The sequence below is a fragment of the Mixophyes fleayi genome, chromosome 9, assembly GCF_038048845.1.
Source record: "Mixophyes fleayi isolate aMixFle1 chromosome 9, aMixFle1.hap1, whole genome shotgun sequence".
NCBI classification, from domain to species: domain Eukaryota; kingdom Metazoa; phylum Chordata; class Amphibia; order Anura; family Limnodynastidae; genus Mixophyes; species Mixophyes fleayi.
In genome coordinates, this window is record NC_134410.1 from 113759698 (window position 1) to 113780681 (window position 20984).

A 20984-nucleotide genomic window follows, 5' to 3' on the forward strand; every position below is an offset into this window, starting at 1 on the left:
CCACTTTTTCTTTTTAGAACGTTCAATAAATTTACCCCATTGATTGCTCCATGCAAAAATCAGGATGTATGTAGTATGTATTGTAAAAATAAATAAATATATATTTTGAGAGACAGGATATTCAAATGAACTTCAAGAGGTAGAGATTGCTGATATATGGGTATGCTGTCTATTTATTCAGAGTCTTGGGAGCCTTTTTAGTTGTGCAACATTGTGCCAAATTTTTACACCACCATGGAAAGGGTGATAAATGGAACTCCTTGTCCTAATTTGCCTTTGCTCCTTCTAATTGCATTTTGTAAAAGAAGTGCATTTATAGAAGCAAAGTGCAAACTTCAAATATTTAATGAAGATGCTTGAGAACGCAGCCCAATTGAACGGTTTGTGCCACAAGCTATATACAAAAGATAGATGAGGGTCCAAAAGCAGTATTTAAATCGGAGAAAATATTAAATGAATTTCAGGGAGTGGTACACATGTGATAGTAGGGAGATTTGGATGTGACCTCTTACGTCTGCAGATATGTGCATTTCAATCACAGAACAAAAACCTGCAAAATGTTACCCAAAGCTTCTGTTTAAAAATACAATTAAAATACAGGATAAGGGCCTGCATACAAATATGCACAATCACACCTGCATTTTTCTGCATTCATAAATGATCCCCAAATGTGTATCTGCCGATACACTCATTTGTACCCATGGAGATGATGACATTTTAGGTGCCATAGAAACTGTCTGTAATTTAGTCACACAGCAGAAAGGAAATCTTTCTTTCCATGATCACAAATTTACCTAACAGTCTAAGCAATGCCTTCGCTTCTTAAGGAGACTCAGATTGCACAGTCCACAATCCGCCATAATGACACATGTCAGAGTCCCAAGCAGAAATTGGATTGTGCAGGGATGCTCTATAGCTATAAAGATCTCAGCTTGCAGGAAAACAGCTGCAGTTCTGGCATGGAAAAATAAAATGTGCAGAAAAGGGTGAACAGCGATGCTCTGCAGAGTGGTGGAATTGTAGGGTTTACTCAGCAATGCATGATGTTCTGCAGGTTTCTGGCATCAAAGGAGATGCATGAGGTCTCTTGTAGGAGATATTGGTACAAATTGTGCTGCAGGGATGATGGGTCTGTCAATGGAAATGTAAATACTTGATGATAATCTGCTCAAAATCAGCACATCCATTGGATTCAGGCAGCAGCACCAGTCTGAGAAAGAGACAGATTAATGGAGCGTCCTGTGTGCTGAGACCCAGAGAAGGTTTCTGTGCCTGAATGATGTCAGAACAGTGCAGGGGAGGGATGGAGCTGTATCCCTGCGAACATCCGGAGCCGACAAGTTATCCGGCTCCTGTATCCATGGCAACTAGAGGCGGATACCTCTTTCCCCCCCCTATAAGCCCCCCTTCTCCATCTCTATCCTTCGCTCCCTGCCTCCCCCTCCCCACCATGTAGAAGATGGCTGGTTCCCTTTTGCTGGAGTGGCCTGGAAAAAATCAGACGGGCACCCCCTACCTACAGCTTCCTAGTGTCCCCACCACTACAGTCTCCAGCTGGGTCACCACTGAGACCTGGCAGCTGAACAGGTAAGACTGGGATCGGCCCCTGTGTTGTTCTGTCATACCTAGAGGGGTCAGGAGGGACAGGCTGACCACGTCCCTGTGTCTGTCCATACTCTCCCACATCAGCCTATACAATTCACTATATAGTGATATCTCTGTCTGCCATCTCTTTATAGCCTCCATCACCTATATTTATATCTGTTTGTTCCTGTATCACTGCTCAGCAATGCTGTGTATGCCTGTGAACCCCTCCCCCACTGGTGTCTCTCCATCCTTTTCTCTCATCTGCTTTATCTACCCTGCACCCTTTGTATCTCCTCCAGCCTGTCTCCCTTGCCCTTTTTTCTGTCTGTCTCTCCCATACCGTCAGGGAGGACCATGTCACTGTTAAGACGGGGACAGGAGGCTAAGCCATCGTCACCTCCACCTAATAAAATCCTTCTGATTGTAGCTGGAAGTCTGTGTACTGCACTAGACTTCACCCTTTCTCTGCCAGAAGGCCTGCAGTATACAGGGTTAGAGTATGTGTGTGATATCAGAGTGTATGTACAGGTGTGCCGTCCTGCTGATTGAGAACTGCTAAACCCAGGAAGGACCCAGGGCCTCCTTTGTGTTTGTGATGTTGATTATATTATTAATTTTTTACTGTTTTTTAGTCTTTTTCTTTCAGCATTGTTGCAAATGGTTCTTTAGAGCCATCAAGTTTTATTTTTAAATGCGTTTTTGAGGCACCCCCTCTCAATTCATTTTACCCCGTTCACCTCTCTTCCAAACGCAAATGTAACCCTTTAGGCTCTAGAATTGTCCCCATACATTTCTCATTAGTTTTGGCTCTGTCTAGTGTTTCACGCATGCCTGTATAAAACTCATGCGAAGGCCAGAGGGCATTTGACATGTTTTTCCAAGCAAGGCATTCTGACCATAGAATAAAGAGGACATGGCACTGACAGCTGGGCTGTTTGTATGCCAAGCATGCCACAGGGGGAACCGAAAGATCGGCATTTACTGCTACGGTCTGGTTATTGTCACGAATAATGAAGGGAGGAGTAGAGACAGTATTCCTTTACTATCCATTCTCTGTGCCTTGTAGCTTCTAAGCCCAGACTAATTCCCCCATAAACACCACCCTTTCCTACGTTGAGCCATAAACACCACCTTTTCCTACGTAGAGGGGGTCTGTATTCAGGTAACATCTTTAATTACCTCAAGGCCAGATATGTGATTTGTTACTGGTCCCTATGTTTGCTAATTGGTAGAAAGGAGCAAAGTTGCACTGAAATTTCAAACATATCCGGTTTCGTGGTGGAATACGCCATTTTTTTAGAGGTGCCGCGTTTCGGCAGTACAAACTCCCAGACCCACATTTACTTCATCATTCTGCAGAATGCTATGTAAATTTATATCTGTAAATTCGAATTTTGTTGTAGTAATAGTCTATGAATAAAACTGGAATGAGAGACAAAAAAATTCTGTGTGGTGTAGTTGGGGGAATACTTAAGGCCAATTTCCAATGGCGAAACGGGCAATTTTCTGTGCCAAAAGCTGAATGAGGTGAGTATTACTAATCTCATCTCCCCTATTTGGTTACAGCAAACAATACTAAAGTATTATTCCTGGTGCATCTCGCTCATTATACAGACAATTCATCTGTAAAGGCATTAAGTAAATATTTGGGGCTCTATGTATTAATGTACATAGAGCTCTAATCTCCGTTTACGAGCATGGTGGCGCCATATGTAATATTTAAGTATTACATATAACGCAGCTCTGCTCAAAACAGAGCACAGCGCAGCAAGGACTGAATGATTAATATCAGTACAATGTTCGCGTACCCTCATCCTCCCAATGTCCTACCCCAGTCACTCTCTTGACGGCCACGCATAGCGAATTCACTTATGGAGGAAAGAACGGACCTTTGGCGCTAGCATGTGGTTATCACCTACACAGTGGTAGCAGCCATGGAGTGGGCTGAGCCAATATTTAGAACAATGCCTCCTATCAGTTCACTAAGAACCAGTGACATCGCTGAGGGACATGTCATAATAATTAGGCCTATGCCATATTAATGATTGAGGATGAAAAATTTGTGTTATCAAATTACCATGGCAGGGCTAACGAGGATAGTTTAGTCAGGGCCCCTATTTTTATACACCCTATTTCTTCAGCTTTCCTCCAGTAACAGTGGTGGCCGATTCCATATTGATGACGTAAGTGACAGGTACGTTTGCCAATTGTGTCATCAATATCTGACTCATGTTTATAGGCTTGGATTTATTTTTTTTATCCAATGGGCCACTTTTTCGATGTTGCCTCCTATACCTACCGCTGTAGTTCCCCATAGTTTCAATCACCAGTGCATCCTGTCGGTATAAAATAAATATAGAGAAATGAGTCGCATATTTCAGTCCATGTTTATGTGTTTGGGATATGCAAATAATTATTATTGTACAAAGTAATGTGACCCTACACCTCTGTGGAACTAAGCCAGCCTTTTCCACAAAACCACAACAGCCACCAGTCATTGTAAGAAATAGGATGGTAGATGCTAGTGTGTAACATGAATGGACTATATTGGATCTGCCAATATCAGTCATCAAGTCCTTATGTATGATACATAGCTTGGGGCCGTGTAACACAGTAAGTAGAACTCATCAGTCACTACCATTGGTCACTGTTATAAAACAAATGTAGTACCTTGGCTCAGTTGTTTTTAGCTATCCATAGTAGTTGTCTCCTTGGGCTATTAAAGCCTTATATTACACTTTCCAAGCTATCATCATCATCATCATCTATACAGCGCCACTAATTCCACAGCGCTGTACAGAGAACTCACTCACATCAGTCCCTGCCCCATTGGAGCTTACTGTCTAAATTCCCTAATACATACACACAGACTACGGTCAATTTGACAGCAGTCAATTAACCTACTAATATGTTTTTGGTTTGTGGGAGAAAACTGGAGCACCCCGAGGAATCCCACACAAATATGGGGAGAACATACATACACAGATAAGGCAATGGTCGGGAATTGAACTTATGACCCCAGTGCTGTGAGGCAGAAGTGCTAACCACTGAGTCACTGTGCTGCCCACGATGTGTTTGATATTCTGCATATGTAGCTTTTACACTTTGGACATTATTCTTTATCACTGGATCTTTATTATGTAATGTACCTCTAATACGGTTTAAAAATAAAGAGTTAAAAAAAAAAACCAATGTATTGGTGGGTGCCACTCCAACCAATCAGAATTCAGTAGGATGCACATATTTTAGCGCTGTGAAAACTAATCACAGTTCTAAAGTAGATTGGACTTCCCACTATAGTCGCACCTGTCTGTGAAGAACAGCAGATCATGAGGCCAGGGAGTGAGCACCCTGGGCTATATGTGGGCACATGGGGCTGATATATGGAGCCTCAGAGTAGTCGCCCCCCCCCCCACTTGGAAGCGGCACCCCCACCCTCGCTGCTTCTTAGAATAGCAGGTGATAGGTGAGGGTTCTTCAGAATAGGAGAGTGGTGTTTAGTTGTGATATCTTAGAAAAACGCCACACACCCAGCATCACAATGACATGGAGGAGCCAGTAAGAGCAGCAGCTTCACATGTAAGAAGCAGATTGTTCCTTCTTGTCAGATTCTGTGTGCGGAGACAGAAGGGCATTAAAAGCACTGGATGAGTGACATTATAGGTCAATTTAAGAAGCGGTGAAGAACTAAAATGCGGGAGTAAATGCCAACAAAGACTCTCTCACCACTTTTTTCTATTTATCAAACAGTTAACTCTGGAAAATCAGAGATTTCTTCTGGCCTTAACCCAAAGACATCAGCAGTAATCAATTTACTATGCTGTGACATAAACCAGGATGGCGTTACTGGGCTTTTACAATGGCATCCAGTTGGAGCCTCTCTGGCTTAACTGGAGCCGTTACCCATGTAAGTGCTATGCGCAGAGCACTTCCTCCTTTCACCGAAAGGGTTAGGCCTAATTGCAATAAACTATTCATTATTAACATACATACTATTATTGAAAAAAATTCAGCAATGATGCTGTGCCCCTTTCTGTGTCGTACATGCCTTAGGCATTATTTAAATTAGCTTCTAGTGGGGTTAGAATGTCCTGTGCACTAAGCTCATGTGATCCTTTTCAGCCAATGTACTAAAAGCTGACAGCTTGATGATGTCACTGGATGTTTCTCAGTTGCACTTCCCTTAATGCAGGTATGTACAAAGGTGAAAATAGAAGAAACTATACAGTTCTGACAGTAAATGTAAACATATGCTTATGAATACGCTATCAGCAGTTTAATTAGTTTAATGTGTAGTTACTGAGCATGCACCAATCCGGCACACACAGTGGGAGCATACCGGGGATCACACATCCTCAGAAGAGGTCCGTGAGGCTAGAGCTGTAACACTGTTCCCCTGGCCAAATTTGGCCATGGGCCCCGCCACTGGACTGTTTCGCCCCTGAAGGGTGTGTGTTTTTTAATTACATTTATAAAAAATACATACATGAAAGTTATGGGGTCTTTCCCTTCTGAGCAGTATGTCAGGGCTTCCATGAAAGAAAGTGCCAACACTGTGGAAACCTGTATTACCTAAAAGGTTCAGAGTTCAAATATGTGTTGTAAGCAGGATAAAACTTACAAATAAACAAAAGAAGGATATTGCTGTGATTTTCCACTTTGAGTATAATAGGCTGCCACACACTAAGTTGCTTTCAAAATGTATAGCTCCAGCAGTCCAGGCTGGTTAATATTGATATATTTAGGAGGAAATCAAATTCCGCAGCCTTACAGTATATACATAAGTACAATGACAAGCTGTAGTGCCAGGTGCTCAGGAGGGTGGGTAAATTATTCTTCAATGAGCAACGTTCCTCAGGCATTCACTGGCCATGTAGTTGGGGCTTATTGTTTTTATGCACATACAAAACAAAAGGAAAGCAAAACCCACCAGGAGGCATCTCCTGTAATGCCTACTCTGTCATTTTTAGCATTGTAGTGCCAAGTCTAGTTTTTCATATCATTGGTGCAGATCTTGGTGGTTGGAGCCTGGGAATGGCAAGGAGGCAGGGCTGCCATCAGAAATTGTGGGGCCCATGACAAATAAAACAGGCAGCGCTTCGCTCCTCCTTGACAGCCACACCCTATCCCCCACTTCTCAGAGTTGTAGTGTGGGACCATAGTACCTGGAGCAACAACATACATCCCAGACCTCCCCACATGCCATCAGACTCACCCACAGGTCCTTTGAATTTAATGCAGTTGGAGCAAGGGGAGGGCTAACAATTAGATATTTAGTGACATGTTATTGTTTGTTCAAGGGGGGCTGGTGATGGAATCAATGCAAGGGGGGCTGGTGATGGGATCAATGCAAGGGGGGCTGGTGATGGGATCAATGCAAGGGGGGGTGGTGATGGGATCAATGCAAGGGGGGCTGCTGATGGGTAGCAATAGCACAACAACCTCAGAATGTCTTAAAAAGCTAGTCTGCTCTGTCCATGGTTCATTTGCTCTATTCTTCTTTGATGTACAGATGTAGCAAACTTTAAATTGACATTCAATGAGTCACATGCAAATTTATTTCAATGGCATGTAATGTCAATCCAAAGATTGTATCATCTATAGATATTATTGTTAGTTCAGTTACTTATAGTTAAACAAGCCCCTAGCACAAAACAAAACCTTCACATATTTGAGTTGAGTAATCATAAGATATTCCAAAGGACATTTTATAATATCCACCTAATGTATCTGTTAAACTTAAATACTAATTTGTACTAGATGTTATTTACAAACAACTAAAGGAGTTGCCCAGTCTAGGACAGCCCAGCTCTTCAGTCAGGTCCAGTCCTATGTAGTCCTCCGTGGGTGTCCACGTCCCACCGGAGGCCCATGGAACTCTATTTGTTACCTGTTTTAGGCATTACACCCACTGGTGATAGTTTAATGCTTTCTACCAGTGTTTTTAATGCTTGTTAAATGCATCTAGAGCGGTATGACGCTAGTATCTAGTTTCTTCTGTCACCATACCCACTACCTGTTACTAGCATTAGTAGTCTGACTGGACAGAAGCCAAGGCCCACATTCTTTTCCCAGATGCTTGTACAGAGTTCACTCCACAGCATCTCACGACTTGATGCTCTGCATGCTGCCAGACAGTTGACTGGAAGCTAAATTGAGATTTGGGTTCCCTTGGGGAGAGAGAGGGCATCTTAATAACACAGGTTTTGCAGAAGGAGGACTTCCCCTTCAATACTCTGCACTTATTCTTGGCATAACATGTTAAGCAACATGTCCCATATATCAAGGTTTGGTTCTCTTAGACCGTTTTTGTCCTTGACCCCCCCCCCCCCCCCCCCCCATCACACACAAATACAAAATTGATACAACAAACAGTGGTCATCTTGTCTGATCTGTTTGTTAGAAATATATTTTTATTTATACTACCAGAAGTTAACGAGTTGTATGCACAAACTTTTTCTCATAAACAGGTGCATTTGACGCTACAGTTTTCCTGCATCAGTATAGCAATTGCCTCTGTGCTGTTTGGAGACCCTGCTCCTTCGACTATCGTACTCAGTCTGTGGCTTTCCACTTGCCTCCATTCCCTTGCGCACATCATGACACTACCCCATCACATGCATCCCTGTCCGCCATAACCACAAGATCAGCACACTCATTACTGAAATTTTCTGTGCTGCTAAGATTTCAGCATTCTGATTGGCCACTGACCGTTGTATTCCCACCCACTGGGGATATTCAGCAGGATATGAGGAGTGAATAGAAAAAACATAGTTAAATGTACCTTAAAAATTATCATAAATTGTGGATTTTCTACATTGGAATTTGTGCCCAAATGTAACCTGTCATTCCCCCACCCCACCCCCAGCAGAAGTATAAATGCAAAAAAAATAAACAAGATAGAAGCAGCATGCCCCCCTGGAAATTCGGCAACAAATGGCCCAGAAGTATCTGTGGTTCCCAAATATGGGCCTGGTCAGTTCCATAAATAAAATATACAATGTAACAAACTAAAGTCTGATCTTATCATTCCTACAATAACAACATTTCAATATACTTTTTAATGTTATGCTTTTTTTAAAAAAAATGGACTGAATTTCGCATACTTTCTAATTATTAGAATAAAAACATCACACACATTAACATTAACACCGCATGCTGTCTGTGCTTGTATGAGTTGAAATTAAATATCTGTTATCAGTGGCGTATCTTCTGTGCGATGTGTCACAGTGGAAGCTGGAATCTGGGTCCTCCATTGTGTACTGTTCCCCCCTTCCCATGTGATCATGAAATTCTAGAGATACGGCGAATTCTGATTCTAAAATAATGCAAGAGTGTTGGGCACAGTGGCCCTGCAATATTTCAGAATAGGCATGCCTCTTATATTACTATGAGAGCTGCAGAATGCATATCATGTTTAGTATGAATGCTGTGTGCATTAATTAGAGGACTGTGAATCAGTTAGATGTTCACCGTTTCCTGTCCGGTTTCCAGTTTATAAACAACTCAGCTTTTGGCCTTTGCCTGAGTGGGCAAGGACAAACACCAACGCCCAAGCTCAGTGAGACCAGTAGAGGTAGATTTGCAAGCCAGAAGAGGTAGGCTGAGCATGGGGGATGATATTAACCAAAAGATGCAAAACAAATATATGTGTACCAAATAGGGTGATATTGTCAACTATTCAGTAGATAATGATCTGGTGGAGAGATTTGCCAACTCTTTGCCTCTGCAGTCAGACAGCAACTTGTAGAATAGAATGGGACTGGAGGAGCCAAATCCTATTGTCTTAATTGTATCAGAATGAAAACAAAAATAGGTAAAAAAATGAGAAGGCACCCAGATAGTGTAATGTGTTCAATATGATGAACAGAAAGATAAAACTCAAAATGAATCAAATTCAGTTGGAAAATGCCTGAACCGGCTTGTACATGGTCAACCTGGCTCGAACAAGTTCAAGGGCTAGATTTACTAAACTGCGGGTTTGAAGTGGAGATGTTGCCTATAGCAACCAATCAGATTCTAACTTTCATTTATTTAGTACATTCTACAACATGACAGCTAGAATCTGATTGGTTGCTATAGGCAACATCTTCACTTTTTCAAACCTGCCGTTTAGTAAATATACCCCCAAATCTGTTCTTTTCCAATTCACTAAACTGTTCGAGAATTGAACCATCGCTTGTTTAAGCATCTATGCTAGCGACCCTGTCAGTGCTGTATGCACACGTCAGCACACACAGAGTCGAGAGCAGTCACTGACAACCGTGCACATCTGGCTTGTTTTGTTTTGTGTGCCAATTTGCCAATATTGCAGTTGATACTGCTGCCTGAGTGGCATCATAAGGCAGAAATATAATGAAGACAAATATCGTCCACAAGCTGCCAACACACAGGCTGAGTGGCATGATCTACGTCCAATTTAGACAGACTGAATGCCCCAGGGTCAGATTGTGATATCCATTCAACATTTTACACTAGTCCTGTCAAACATCTAAAAGATCCTAAGCGGATGTTGGACAGGACTGACTATTCTTTTGGGCCCACAAACGCAGAGATCTCCTGCCAGTTTGGTCATTTTCAAAGAAACTACATCTCTATATGGGCAAATTTTATAAAAGGGATTGGAAAAAAATCAAAGGGAACAGGTTTTAATAACCGTTTTCATTTCAAAGTAGAAATAGCATAAAACAACCAAATAATTTGGACTGCACTGCACCTCTTCTACAACTTGAGGACCTTTCCAAAAATAATACTTTTATAATCCATTGCATGGATGGAAAGGTCAGGTGATCCTAGACCAATGTTGTCAGCTGCGCAAGAAAATATGAATTCCTCAGTACTAAACTGTAATGGAAAATGTCTCCAGAAACCATTATATATCTTATGTTATTCCTGAGGCTGAGGTATGGAGACCTTTAGATGAATATAATATGTTAACATATGAGAATTGGCCCTAGAACTGTTCTTATACATAATAGTTAATAAAAAGTGACCTGGGGGTAAATGTATCAAGCTGAGAGTTTTCCGGTGGGTTTGAAAAACCAATCAGATTCTAGCTATCATTTATTTAGCACATTCTACAAAATGATAGCTAGAATCTGATTGGTTGCTATAGGCAACATCTCCACTTTTCAAACCCGCTGGAAAACTCTCAGCTTGATACATTTACCCCCTGATCTGAAACCTCCTACCGACTCTTTGGAGATAGATCACTCTGTTTTGTGGAGATGCTTAACTAAGCGGTGGTAATCATTTTCACGCTTACCACTAATCCGACATCGACAAGCCCACAAATAATATCCGAATTTCTGCAAAACCGATTGGAAAATAAACAGATTTACCTTGAAGCTGGAGATCTCCGATTGGATCACCATGCTGACAGCAAGTTATTCCGATTGGAGAAGTGTTCGGCACTGCAGCTTGACGTCATCGCGACATCTGTCAATACAAATTTAAACCGGCAATGTTTAAACACTTAACCTTAGGGGTCCCCACATTGCCGCTTTAAATTTCTATTGACAGACGTCGCGATGACATCAAGCTGCAGTGCCGAACACTTCTCCAATCGGAATCACTTGCTGTCAGCATGGTGATCCAATCGGAGATCTCCAGGGGTCGGCTTCAAGGTAAGTCTGTTTATTTTCCAATCGGTTTTGCAGAAATTCGGATTTTATTTGTAGTTCTTGTCGATGTCGGATTTTTCCTCATCGATCAAACGTACCCAACCCTAACTAAGACCCACAGAAGTAATCAAACCCTGTATTTTGCTGCGTTATTGTGGAATTTTGTGGTGTGTATTATTATTATTATCTTTTATTTGTAAGGCGCCACAAAGGGTCTGCAGCACCGTACATAGAGCTTGGTTAAACAGTACAGGGTGACAATACATGGCAAACAAAACATGGCACACAAGGTAGTGCAAAACAAAGTGCAGTAAGCAAAGTGTAATAAATATAAACAAACAGCGATATGTATAAACAAGTACAAATTCAGAGAAGTACATAGGGCAAAGAGGCTATAGAGTGGGCAACACTTACAGGATCAGGGCAGAGTTGGAAAAAAGGAGGCACGGGAGAAGAGGAAAAATAGGGGCAGTAGTCAAGTGACGAAATGGAGAGAAGGGGCGGAGGGCTAAGGGCAAAGGAAATCAAGAGGAGGAGGACATGAGGAAAGATGGCCCTGCTCAAGGGAGCTTACAATCTAAAGGTGAGGGGGAGACTGACAGGAGACACAGAGTGGTAAGAGGGGGTGAGGGACAGGAACACTGAGGGGAGAGGAGCAGGGAGTAAGAAAGAGGGGCGAGGTATAGAAAGTTGAGTTAGAGTGAGAGAGAAGAGGGATGGAGAAGGGCAGGGTTAGGAGGAGGAAGGGTAAGCTAACCTGAACAGCGCAGTGTCAGTAAACTCTTTTATCTTAGTGTACCTGTCAGCATGGATAAACAATTTCTGATTTCATAGTTATTTCATGCTTGTTGACTTTTTAGTTACATTATTTCTATTTTTAAACTGTATCCTCTCTTTACTGCAGGCATTTCCTGCCTAACGGCAGTAGCTCCAGCATGCAGATGGATGGGAGGACGCAGATTCAGCAGCAATATTTTAGTGTGCTTACGGTGAATTAGAAAAGGTTATTACAAGTTATCTGTTGCATTTAACACACATTCATCTGCAGCAACATTCCTCAGCTTGTCAGATGTACAAAGTTCAACCTCCAGGGTTACCATAAACAGGTTCAAGGACTACTTCAGCCAGTTAAATATAAATTAAAAATTGCAGCTTACTGCAGCAAGCAATAAAATATACCCAAAATATCAGCGCAGGTACTTATTACAAATGTGAAGTTGTTGTGAAACTACCTACAAAATGCCTTGCCAGCTACCGGCTGGCTACCTAGTGGCAAAGCATCCTGGGGCTTGTAGTTTCACAACACCTGGAGAGCCACAGGTTGGTCAGGTCTGACCTTGAGTGTAATCAACTTTTCTGACATGATGATGATCATCATCATTTATTTATATAACGCCCTTGATTCTGCAGCGCTGTACAGAGAACTCACTCACATCAGTCCCTGCCCCATTGGAGCTTACAGTCTAAATTCCCTAATATACACACACAGAGAGAGAGAGAGAGAGGGAGACTAGGGTCAATTTTGATAGCAGTCAATTAACCTACTAGTATGTTTTTGAAATGTGGGAGGAACTCGGGCACCCGGAGGAAACCTATGCAAACACGGGGAGAACATACAAACTCCCAAACTCCTTACAGATAAGGCCATGGAAAGGGAATTTAACTCATGACCCCAGCACTGTGAGGAAGAAATGCTAACCATTAAGCCACCGTGCCTTCATACAGCTTGTAGGGGTCACTATTGCTAGTGCATATCATCAGGAAGTATTGTCACTTACAAAATAGTCTTTTTAGAAAAAGGGTGAGCTGCCAATGTATTTAAAACTTAACTTGCAATGAAAAAAAATAATATATAGTTTAGGTTTGCTCTAAAAAGCAGATGCTCAGTGTAGCTTTCATTGCTTTAAAGAGATTGTCCACTTTAGATAACCTCTTAATAAAGCATGTCCCTAATATTGGCTTTCCCTGCAATGAAACCTCCCCCGTGACTCTCAAGGCTGAAAGACAATCTATCCAAAATACTTCCATAGCGCTCTATGGAGGAGCTATATACAGCTCGTAGTGTCAGGTAACGAAGGTTCCTGGGGTGAACATTTATTTTCTAGAACTGATGAGCATGTTTGATTAAGGAGGTGTTAAATCCCTTTAAACTTTTAACTAATTCTGTATCACTCGACTTCGAGGGAATATTGGCGAAATACCTTCCTATAAAAAGTTCAGAGGGTCATGAAATAAATGTGCCCATTGCTCTGTTTGAAAAATGAGTCTCTTACTCCTTCTCCAGGCTGTTTCCTCTCCTGCTTCTCCATGCTCCCAGTGATCCATACTGATTTGGAGTGACAGGAACTGAGTGGGCAAGCATATTGGATCATCATCATCATCATTTATTTATATAGCGCCACTAATTCCGCAGCGCTGTACAGAGAACTCATTCACATCAGTCCCTGCCCCATTGGAGCTTACAGTCTAAATTCCCTAATATAGACACAGACAGACAGAGACTAGGGTCAATTTTTGATAGCAGCCAATTAACCTAGCAGTATGTTTTTGGAGTGTGGGAGGAAACCGGAGCACCCGGAGGAATCCCACAAAAACACAGGGAGAACATACAAACTCCACACAGATAAGGCCATGGTCGGGAATCTAACTCATGACCCCAGTGCTGTGAGGCAGAAGTGCTAACCACTAGGCCACTGTGCCGCAAGCACATTGGATGTGCTCACTTCAGGATTTTCTCTCAGTGGCACTGTGTGGGGAAGGGGTCAACGAGTTTTTGTTATTTGGGGGTGAGGAGAGTAATCAGTAAACTGTACATTTTAATTAATTCATTTAATTTAATGTTAAATGTGAGATTTCTAGACACAAAAGCTTATTGCTAAATTCAAAAGTTGAAGTGCTATTTAATTTAAAAGGGTGTCCACTCAAACTATATGTATTTTTTAAAAAGTTTGCAGTTTTTAAAAATATTCGAGAACGTTGTCTTTTACTTTTGTTACTTAATGTGTTGATGTCACACCAGTGCTAATAAACACTGTATTTCTCCAGCCAGACAATACAATATTACTACTTACTAGTTGCCTCTACAATATGAAGTGCCATTTATGAAAATCAGATATTTGCTTTTACTTTTCTAACCAGTAGTGGAACAATGATTGCTAGGATATAACTGGGTGCAATGGGCTATAGCATCTTCTTCATAGATTTACCTGTATATCACTATTAAAAAATCTCCTTACTGGGCCCCATTGCATCACTTTGTAAAGGCCCCCATGTACCACTCAAGCATAAAGAAAACACATATTCACATGAGGCTTGCTTTGACATGGGAGGTGGGTCATCCAAGCTGCTGGGTCTTTAGCATCTACACTCCCTTCTACTTTGCTGTTATGCCAGCTATGCCCATCCAGGGGCAGGCTGGGCTGGGTGGCAGGGAGGCATCTGCCCCTCGGGCCAGTCCCATAAAGGGCAACCTTGGGCTGGGTCACCCGGCCACCTGAGTTTTTTTCCTTTAAATTAGGCTGCTGAGTCGAGTCTTGCCCCCCAGCCTGAAGTTTGCCAGCCCTCCCCTGTGCCCATCTATGGTTTGCTGGCCATGGCAATCCAAAAAAGTGCAACAGACATGTTGGCACATCATTGCCTTTACTTTAAAGATAGATAAGCCAGTAGTACTGAGTACCTCAAAACAAACCCTTCACTTCATGAAAACATTCCTACATAATGGGGAGTGCACATTTGTTGTGATCTGGATGATGACCATTGTTGTTGCCACAGTGCTCTGCAGCTCAGAACAGTGGAGAAAACAGAGCCTACATAAAATAAGGGCATACAGGGTAGACAAAGTAAGTGCAAATGTCAGCCCTGCTTGTGTGAGAGCTTATAATCTAAGGGAAAAGGGGCATAGCAGAGGCAAAAGGCGCAAGTGTGGCTAAGTGGAGAGCCAGCGTGAGAGGTATAGGCAGGAGTACGCTGTTTGTCAGCGAGGCCAGGTTCAGGTCAGAGGGTATGAGAATTGAGATGTATGAAGTGGTGGCGTTGTTGACGGCGTTGTAGGTGAAAGTGATTTCAATTGGATTCTGGAAAAAATGTGGAGTCAGTGCAGGGATTTGCAGAGTGGTGTGGCAGTGGAGCACCGAGAAAGGAAGATCAGTCCTGCCGCAGCATTTAGGATGGATTGGGGGAAGAAATGGGGAATGAATCATATGAAGAGGTTGCAGTAGTCCAAGCGGGAGAAGATGAGAGAATTTGTAATAGCTTTGACTGCTTCTTGAGTACATAAGAAGTAACATTTTTAAGGTGGAGGTGACCGGACTGCAGGAGAGGCTGGATGTTAGGAGTAAAAGATTTTGGAACCAAAGTTTAAATCTATAATATTGCAATGTGGTAGATCCACTGGATCGAGGTGGGCATGTAAACAGTGGAATGCGATACCATTCCATTCACTTACATTTTCCATACCACCACGTCTAAATTCCCATACCACCACGTCTAAATTCCCATACCACCACGTCTAAATTTCCACTTTGACCACTGGGTAGATCCATATTAAGTTAAACTGAAGTTTCCAGTTTCATACAACAGGTTAAGATGGAGTAGGGGGAAAGAGTTTATTTAAAAAATACTTAACGTTCTTGTCGCAAAAATCAGCTTGTACCTTGGAAGATGTAATACACCAATATTAATGTGACAATATTTATGTCCTACATGGTACAATAAAGGAATACAAATGTTTGTATTAATATGTGTCAGAGATTAGAAAGTGCCAGCCACTTCAGTTACCACCTCCTGCAGAATCATTAGTCACACCCTAATTACTGTTTGTCACAGATAGCAACTATTGCGAACTGTGAGTTATCTTGCTATACTTAACAAGCAAAGCCCTACTGTGTATTTTTCTTGCTTGAAAATAGGTATTTCCTTCCACGTTCTGATGTAACGGTTAAAGCTGTCAGGTTTTTTTTTTGCACTCAATTTCTTGAGAAAATAAGTGTTGCAAGGAGACAAAAAGTGTTGCAAGGAACTAACTTAAAGTTACTGAGATAAAATAATATTCCACCCCTTGCAAGTCTTGCATGATAAATTGTCACTTTAAGGCTTTTGGTTTCTGCATCAAAAGGGTCACAAAAAGAAGTCCATATTCAGGGGGTACAGAATCATTGTGTTTTTTTTTTTGCAAACTGATGACTAAATAAGACAGACAGATACCGTTCAACTAGTTTAAGGAAAAGAAAACAAGACAGTCAGTACCAGAAAGTTTCAATACCAGAGAGGAATAAAGGTCATTCTTCTTGTTGTTCTGCAATTGTGTTATACACCCTGAACTTGATTGACACATATTGCAGTTACTGAGGAAATACAGTGTAGCGAAAGACCAGGATCATTTTGAAATGTGTTTCTATATATTTTAGGCATGTTGTCAGAATGTTTCAAATTACGTAAAAAAAAAACCTTATCCAGAAAACTCTAAGTGACAAGCATTGCGGCTAACAGATCCCGTACCTGTGTATATAAATGTCAAACTTTCATTTCCACCATTTATAATCAGCCAGGAGCCATGGCTAGTAGATAATGTTATGTAGAGCTGTAGGTCTGTAGATTGTAATCCTCCTGAACTCCACTGATCATATATTGTAAGTTGGGGTGTTTTAAAAACTGAAAAGATATATTAAATTCTAAAACACTATAGTTTGTCATGAAAACCTTGACTAATGTTATATTACTTTTTACAAATGCTGTGATGATAAAACAATAACCTTTATTTTTTCCTCTCTCGCCCCCCAATTTTGTTCCTCCATCATTCCGTCACTAAATAATCATATGCTGCACAGTCATACCCATACTTTGGTCTTCCCACACAACCCTTATCTCTTTCTTCTCATCTTCTCCCATTCACCTTTGTTTCCCTTCCTGCCACTTGATTACCCGCCAAGCCTGCCCCCCCTGAATATCGCTGTTATTGGAAATGGAGCAGCACAGAAGGAGAAGGGGACGCTGACCAAAGGCTAGTTGGAGCCGGCCTCCAACATGGCTAATGGCAGTGAGACAGAGGAGCTGTCTGGCTCTCTTACCCAGTCAACAGCCATCTCCACCCACCTCAAGCTGGTGCTACTGGGTTTCATTATATGTGCCAGTTTGGCAGGCAACCTACTGGTTTCTCTGCTAGTGCTAAAAGACCGCTCCTTGCACAAGGCTCCTTACTACTTCTTGTTGGATCTCTGTCTTGCCGATGCTGTCAGATCATCCGCCTGTTTTCCATTTGTCCTGCTTTCCATTCGCAATGGCTCGGCCTGGGCCTACAGCCTTTTAAGTTGCAAGGTTGTAGCATTCATGGCAGTCCTATTTTGCTTTCATGCCTCATTCATGCTCTTCTGCATCAGTGTCACTCGCTACATGGCCATTGCCCATCATCGATTCTATTCCAAGAGAATGACGCTCTGGACGTGCATTGCAGTTATCTGCATGGTCTGGACACTCTCGGTTGCAATGGCCTTTCCACCCGTCTTTGATGTGGGTACTTACAAATTTATACGTGAAGAGGACCAGTGCATATTTGAGCATCGATACTTCAAAGCCAATGATACCCTTGGATTTATGCTTATGTTGGCGGTGCTTATCATTGCAACTCATATCGTCTATGCCAAACTACTCCTCTTTGAGTACCGCCATCGCAAAATGAAGCCAGTGCAGATGGTGCCAGCCATCAGCCAAAACTGGACATTCCATGGGCCAGGAGCTACAGGGCAGGCCGCTGCCAACTGGATTGCTGGATTTGGAAGGGGGCCAATGCCGCCTACTTTGCTGGGTATACGTCAGAACACCCACACTGCCAACAGGCGTCTCTTGGGGATGGATGAGTTTAAAAGTGAAAAGAGGTTGGGACGGATGTTTTATGGGATTACTCTCAGCTTCTTGGTGCTTTGGTCACCTTATATTGTGGCCTGTTATTGGAGGGTGTTTGTGAAAACCTGCAGCATCCCTAATCGCTACTTGTCCACTGCAGTGTGGATGACTTTTACTCAGGCTGGCGTAAACCCTATCATGTGTTTCCTACTCAATAAAGACCTGAAGAGCTGCCTTCAGCTCCACATCCCATGCTGGAGGACGAAAGCCTTGCTACCCAGGGAGCCTTACTGCGTAATGTAAAAAAGGAAACCATTGCACTCCCAATCTCACACTAACCTCAGCGGTTGGGAAATGTGGATTTACACGGCCAAGTTGGCACGATCGAGGAGTCGATTTGTGGGACCAACTTAACAATGACGAAATTAACAAGTTGAAAGACTATAGCTTTTTTTAAAAAATAAATAATGTTTCCTTTTCTAGAGATGTAATTGGCAAAAGAAAGACTTGGCGGGTGGGGGGAGGGGTGTGTGAGAATTTCTGGGATGTCTCTTTTTTATTCTAGCTAGCGTATAAAGGGAGATTGGTGATGGCTGGGTGGGGGGTGGCGATGGAGGTAATGCAAAGTGTGTTTGGTGGGAGGGGAGGCTGATGGGAATTTATGTATTTGTTTATGGGAATATTTATTGACATGGTTATAATGCCACTACTTGTATTAATGTCTTTTGATTGATACAAATGTGAGGGAATTTGCTTTCTAGTTTTTTTCTACTCCTTTAACAAATTCATGGTATGTTCATTTTGGCTGTAAAACAGCTATATCCAACCAAACAACGATGAAATACTAAAAATACCCACATTCAATACCCACAAAAATATCAGATAATTGTAAGACCTCATCTAATATAATAGTGCCAACCATTAGAATAACATGAAAATGGAATACATCTAGGGAATGCAGGGTCTCCTTTGAATTATATAACTGAATCCAGACTTAGGGGTATATTTACTAAACTGCGGGTTTAAAAAAGTGGAGATGTTGCCTATAGCAACCAATCGGATTCTAGCTTTCATTTATTTAGTGCATTCTACAAAAAGACAGCTAGAATCTGATTGGTTGCTATAGGCAACATCTCCACTTTTTCAAACCCGCAGTTTAGTAAATATACCCCTTAGGGATATATCTACGAGAGCTTCTAAAAAGGAAAAGTGGAGGTATTGCCCAAGCAACCCGTCATATTCTAGCTATCATTTACTAGAATATATTAGATAAATGGTAGCTAGATTCTGATTGGTTGCTATGAGCAACACCTCCATTTTTCCTTTTTAGAAGCTTTAGTAAATACACCCCTTAATCTTAAAGACTCTCTAGCGACACATTTTATTTTTCTTTAGTGATATTTTACAAATATCAATCTGTGAATCCCTATCTGTTTTTTGGTATTTTGTCAAGCCATCAAACATATGTGACAAGGCAGTTGTTATCTTCCTACTATGTTTTCAGACATACTTTAGGTTCCTTTGACTGCCAACCTTGCATGACCTTAAGTGTTTCCACAGGAAAAAGAAGGTTCCTATCTACACACCAAATACCCACAACTACGTCCTAGTAACGGCTAGTACAGAATGCTACAGAAATACTCAATATAAAAAACAAGTTTAATATATGAAATGTAGTTTCACATAGGGGTAAGTTTCAAACATTGTTTTGCTGTCTCTATTAATTTACAATACGACTGCTATCTATTTGGTGAATGAAGATAGAGGTTGTGTAAACACAGTTCAATTGTTCTCAGCTTCAGAGATTATTTAACAGGGATACAGAGGGCCTGATTCATTAAGGAATGTAAATGCAAGTATGTGCCGTATTTTGCGTAAAATCGCTCTGCGCACGTCCAGAACCAGACCATACGCCAGTCAACGCAGCAACATCCATTTAATCTCCGAGGGCAAAGGACACTTAGTACAGTCTACGATTTAATGGGTGTAATGGGGAGGTGACTGTGCATATGCACGTGGTCACTGTACACAAAGGGCGTGCCAAGCGTTACTAGTGATGACGATCACATATGCATGCTAGAACGTGTATGCAATCAGAAAATTGTATTTTCTGATTGTGCATTTTATGGACAGTAGACATTCATAGCAGCCTAACTTTTTTTTCATGTTTTGTAATTAATGACTATGGGCCTGATTCATTAAGGATCTTAACTTGAGAAACTTCTTATTTCAGTCTCCTGGACAAAACCATGTTACAATGCAAGGGGTGCAAATTAGTATTCTGTTTTGCACATAAGTTAAATACTGACTGTTTTTTCATGTAGCACACAAATACTTGATAGCTTATTTGTACACTGAAATTTAAAGTTGATATTTGTGTGCTACATGAAAAAACAGGCAGTATTTAACTTATGTGCAAAACAGAATACTAATTTGCACCCCTTGCATTGTAACATGGTTTTGTCCAGGAGACTGAAATAAGAAGTTTCTCAAGTTAAGATCCTTAATGAATCAGGCCCTATATCATTAATAGTTTTCACTTGCATTCTTTTTGGACTTTATATTCCACATAAGTATTGGCTGTATCCTGCAGTGTATTGTCTGTTAGAGCATATCGTATCTAGCTCCATATTCAACAACAGACGTATCTTTACATCTGCTCCTTGCCGAATAGGGACGTGCGTATTGCCGATTTATGTGCGTTTTTAAAAACTTATTTACAGACCTTAATAAATCGGGCCCAGAATGTTTATTTCAGATGGCTGGGGTGGACCTATGGAATTTGGTGTTTAGAGGAAGGGGCAAGTACTTTTTACAGAGGCCATCCACACTGCTCCTAACTGATCTTTCAAACATTTAGCAGTTGGCTGTTGTGTAAAGGTCCAAATGCTTTAACTATGAGTTACCTCAAACCACATCTACTTCAAGGTAACTTAA

At 41.6% G+C, this 20984-nt stretch overlaps 2 protein-coding genes across 4 annotated transcripts in view; one reads left to right on the forward strand and one right to left on the reverse strand.

Moving 5' to 3' along the window:
- The window catches only part of FOXP3 (forkhead box P3), a 163447-nt gene that overhangs the window by 102225 nt on the left and 40238 nt on the right, over positions 1–20984 (reverse strand). The gene's annotated exons all lie outside the window — the stretch shown is intronic.
- On the forward strand, positions 1260–19116 carry GPR173 (G protein-coupled receptor 173). Of its 2 annotated transcripts, XM_075185003.1 has the most exons (3): positions 1260–1587; positions 12115–12213; positions 17036–19116. In XM_075185003.1, exon 3 carries the CDS (start codon positions 17232–17234, stop codon positions 18348–18350), a length of 1119 nt encoding a protein of 372 aa, XP_075041104.1. In that variant the 5' UTR covers positions 1260–1587; positions 12115–12213; positions 17036–17231; the 3' UTR covers positions 18351–19116. The 2 variants fall into 2 exon arrangements, with proteins under 2 accessions (XP_075041104.1, XP_075041103.1); XM_075185002.1 differs by lacking the exon at positions 12115–12213.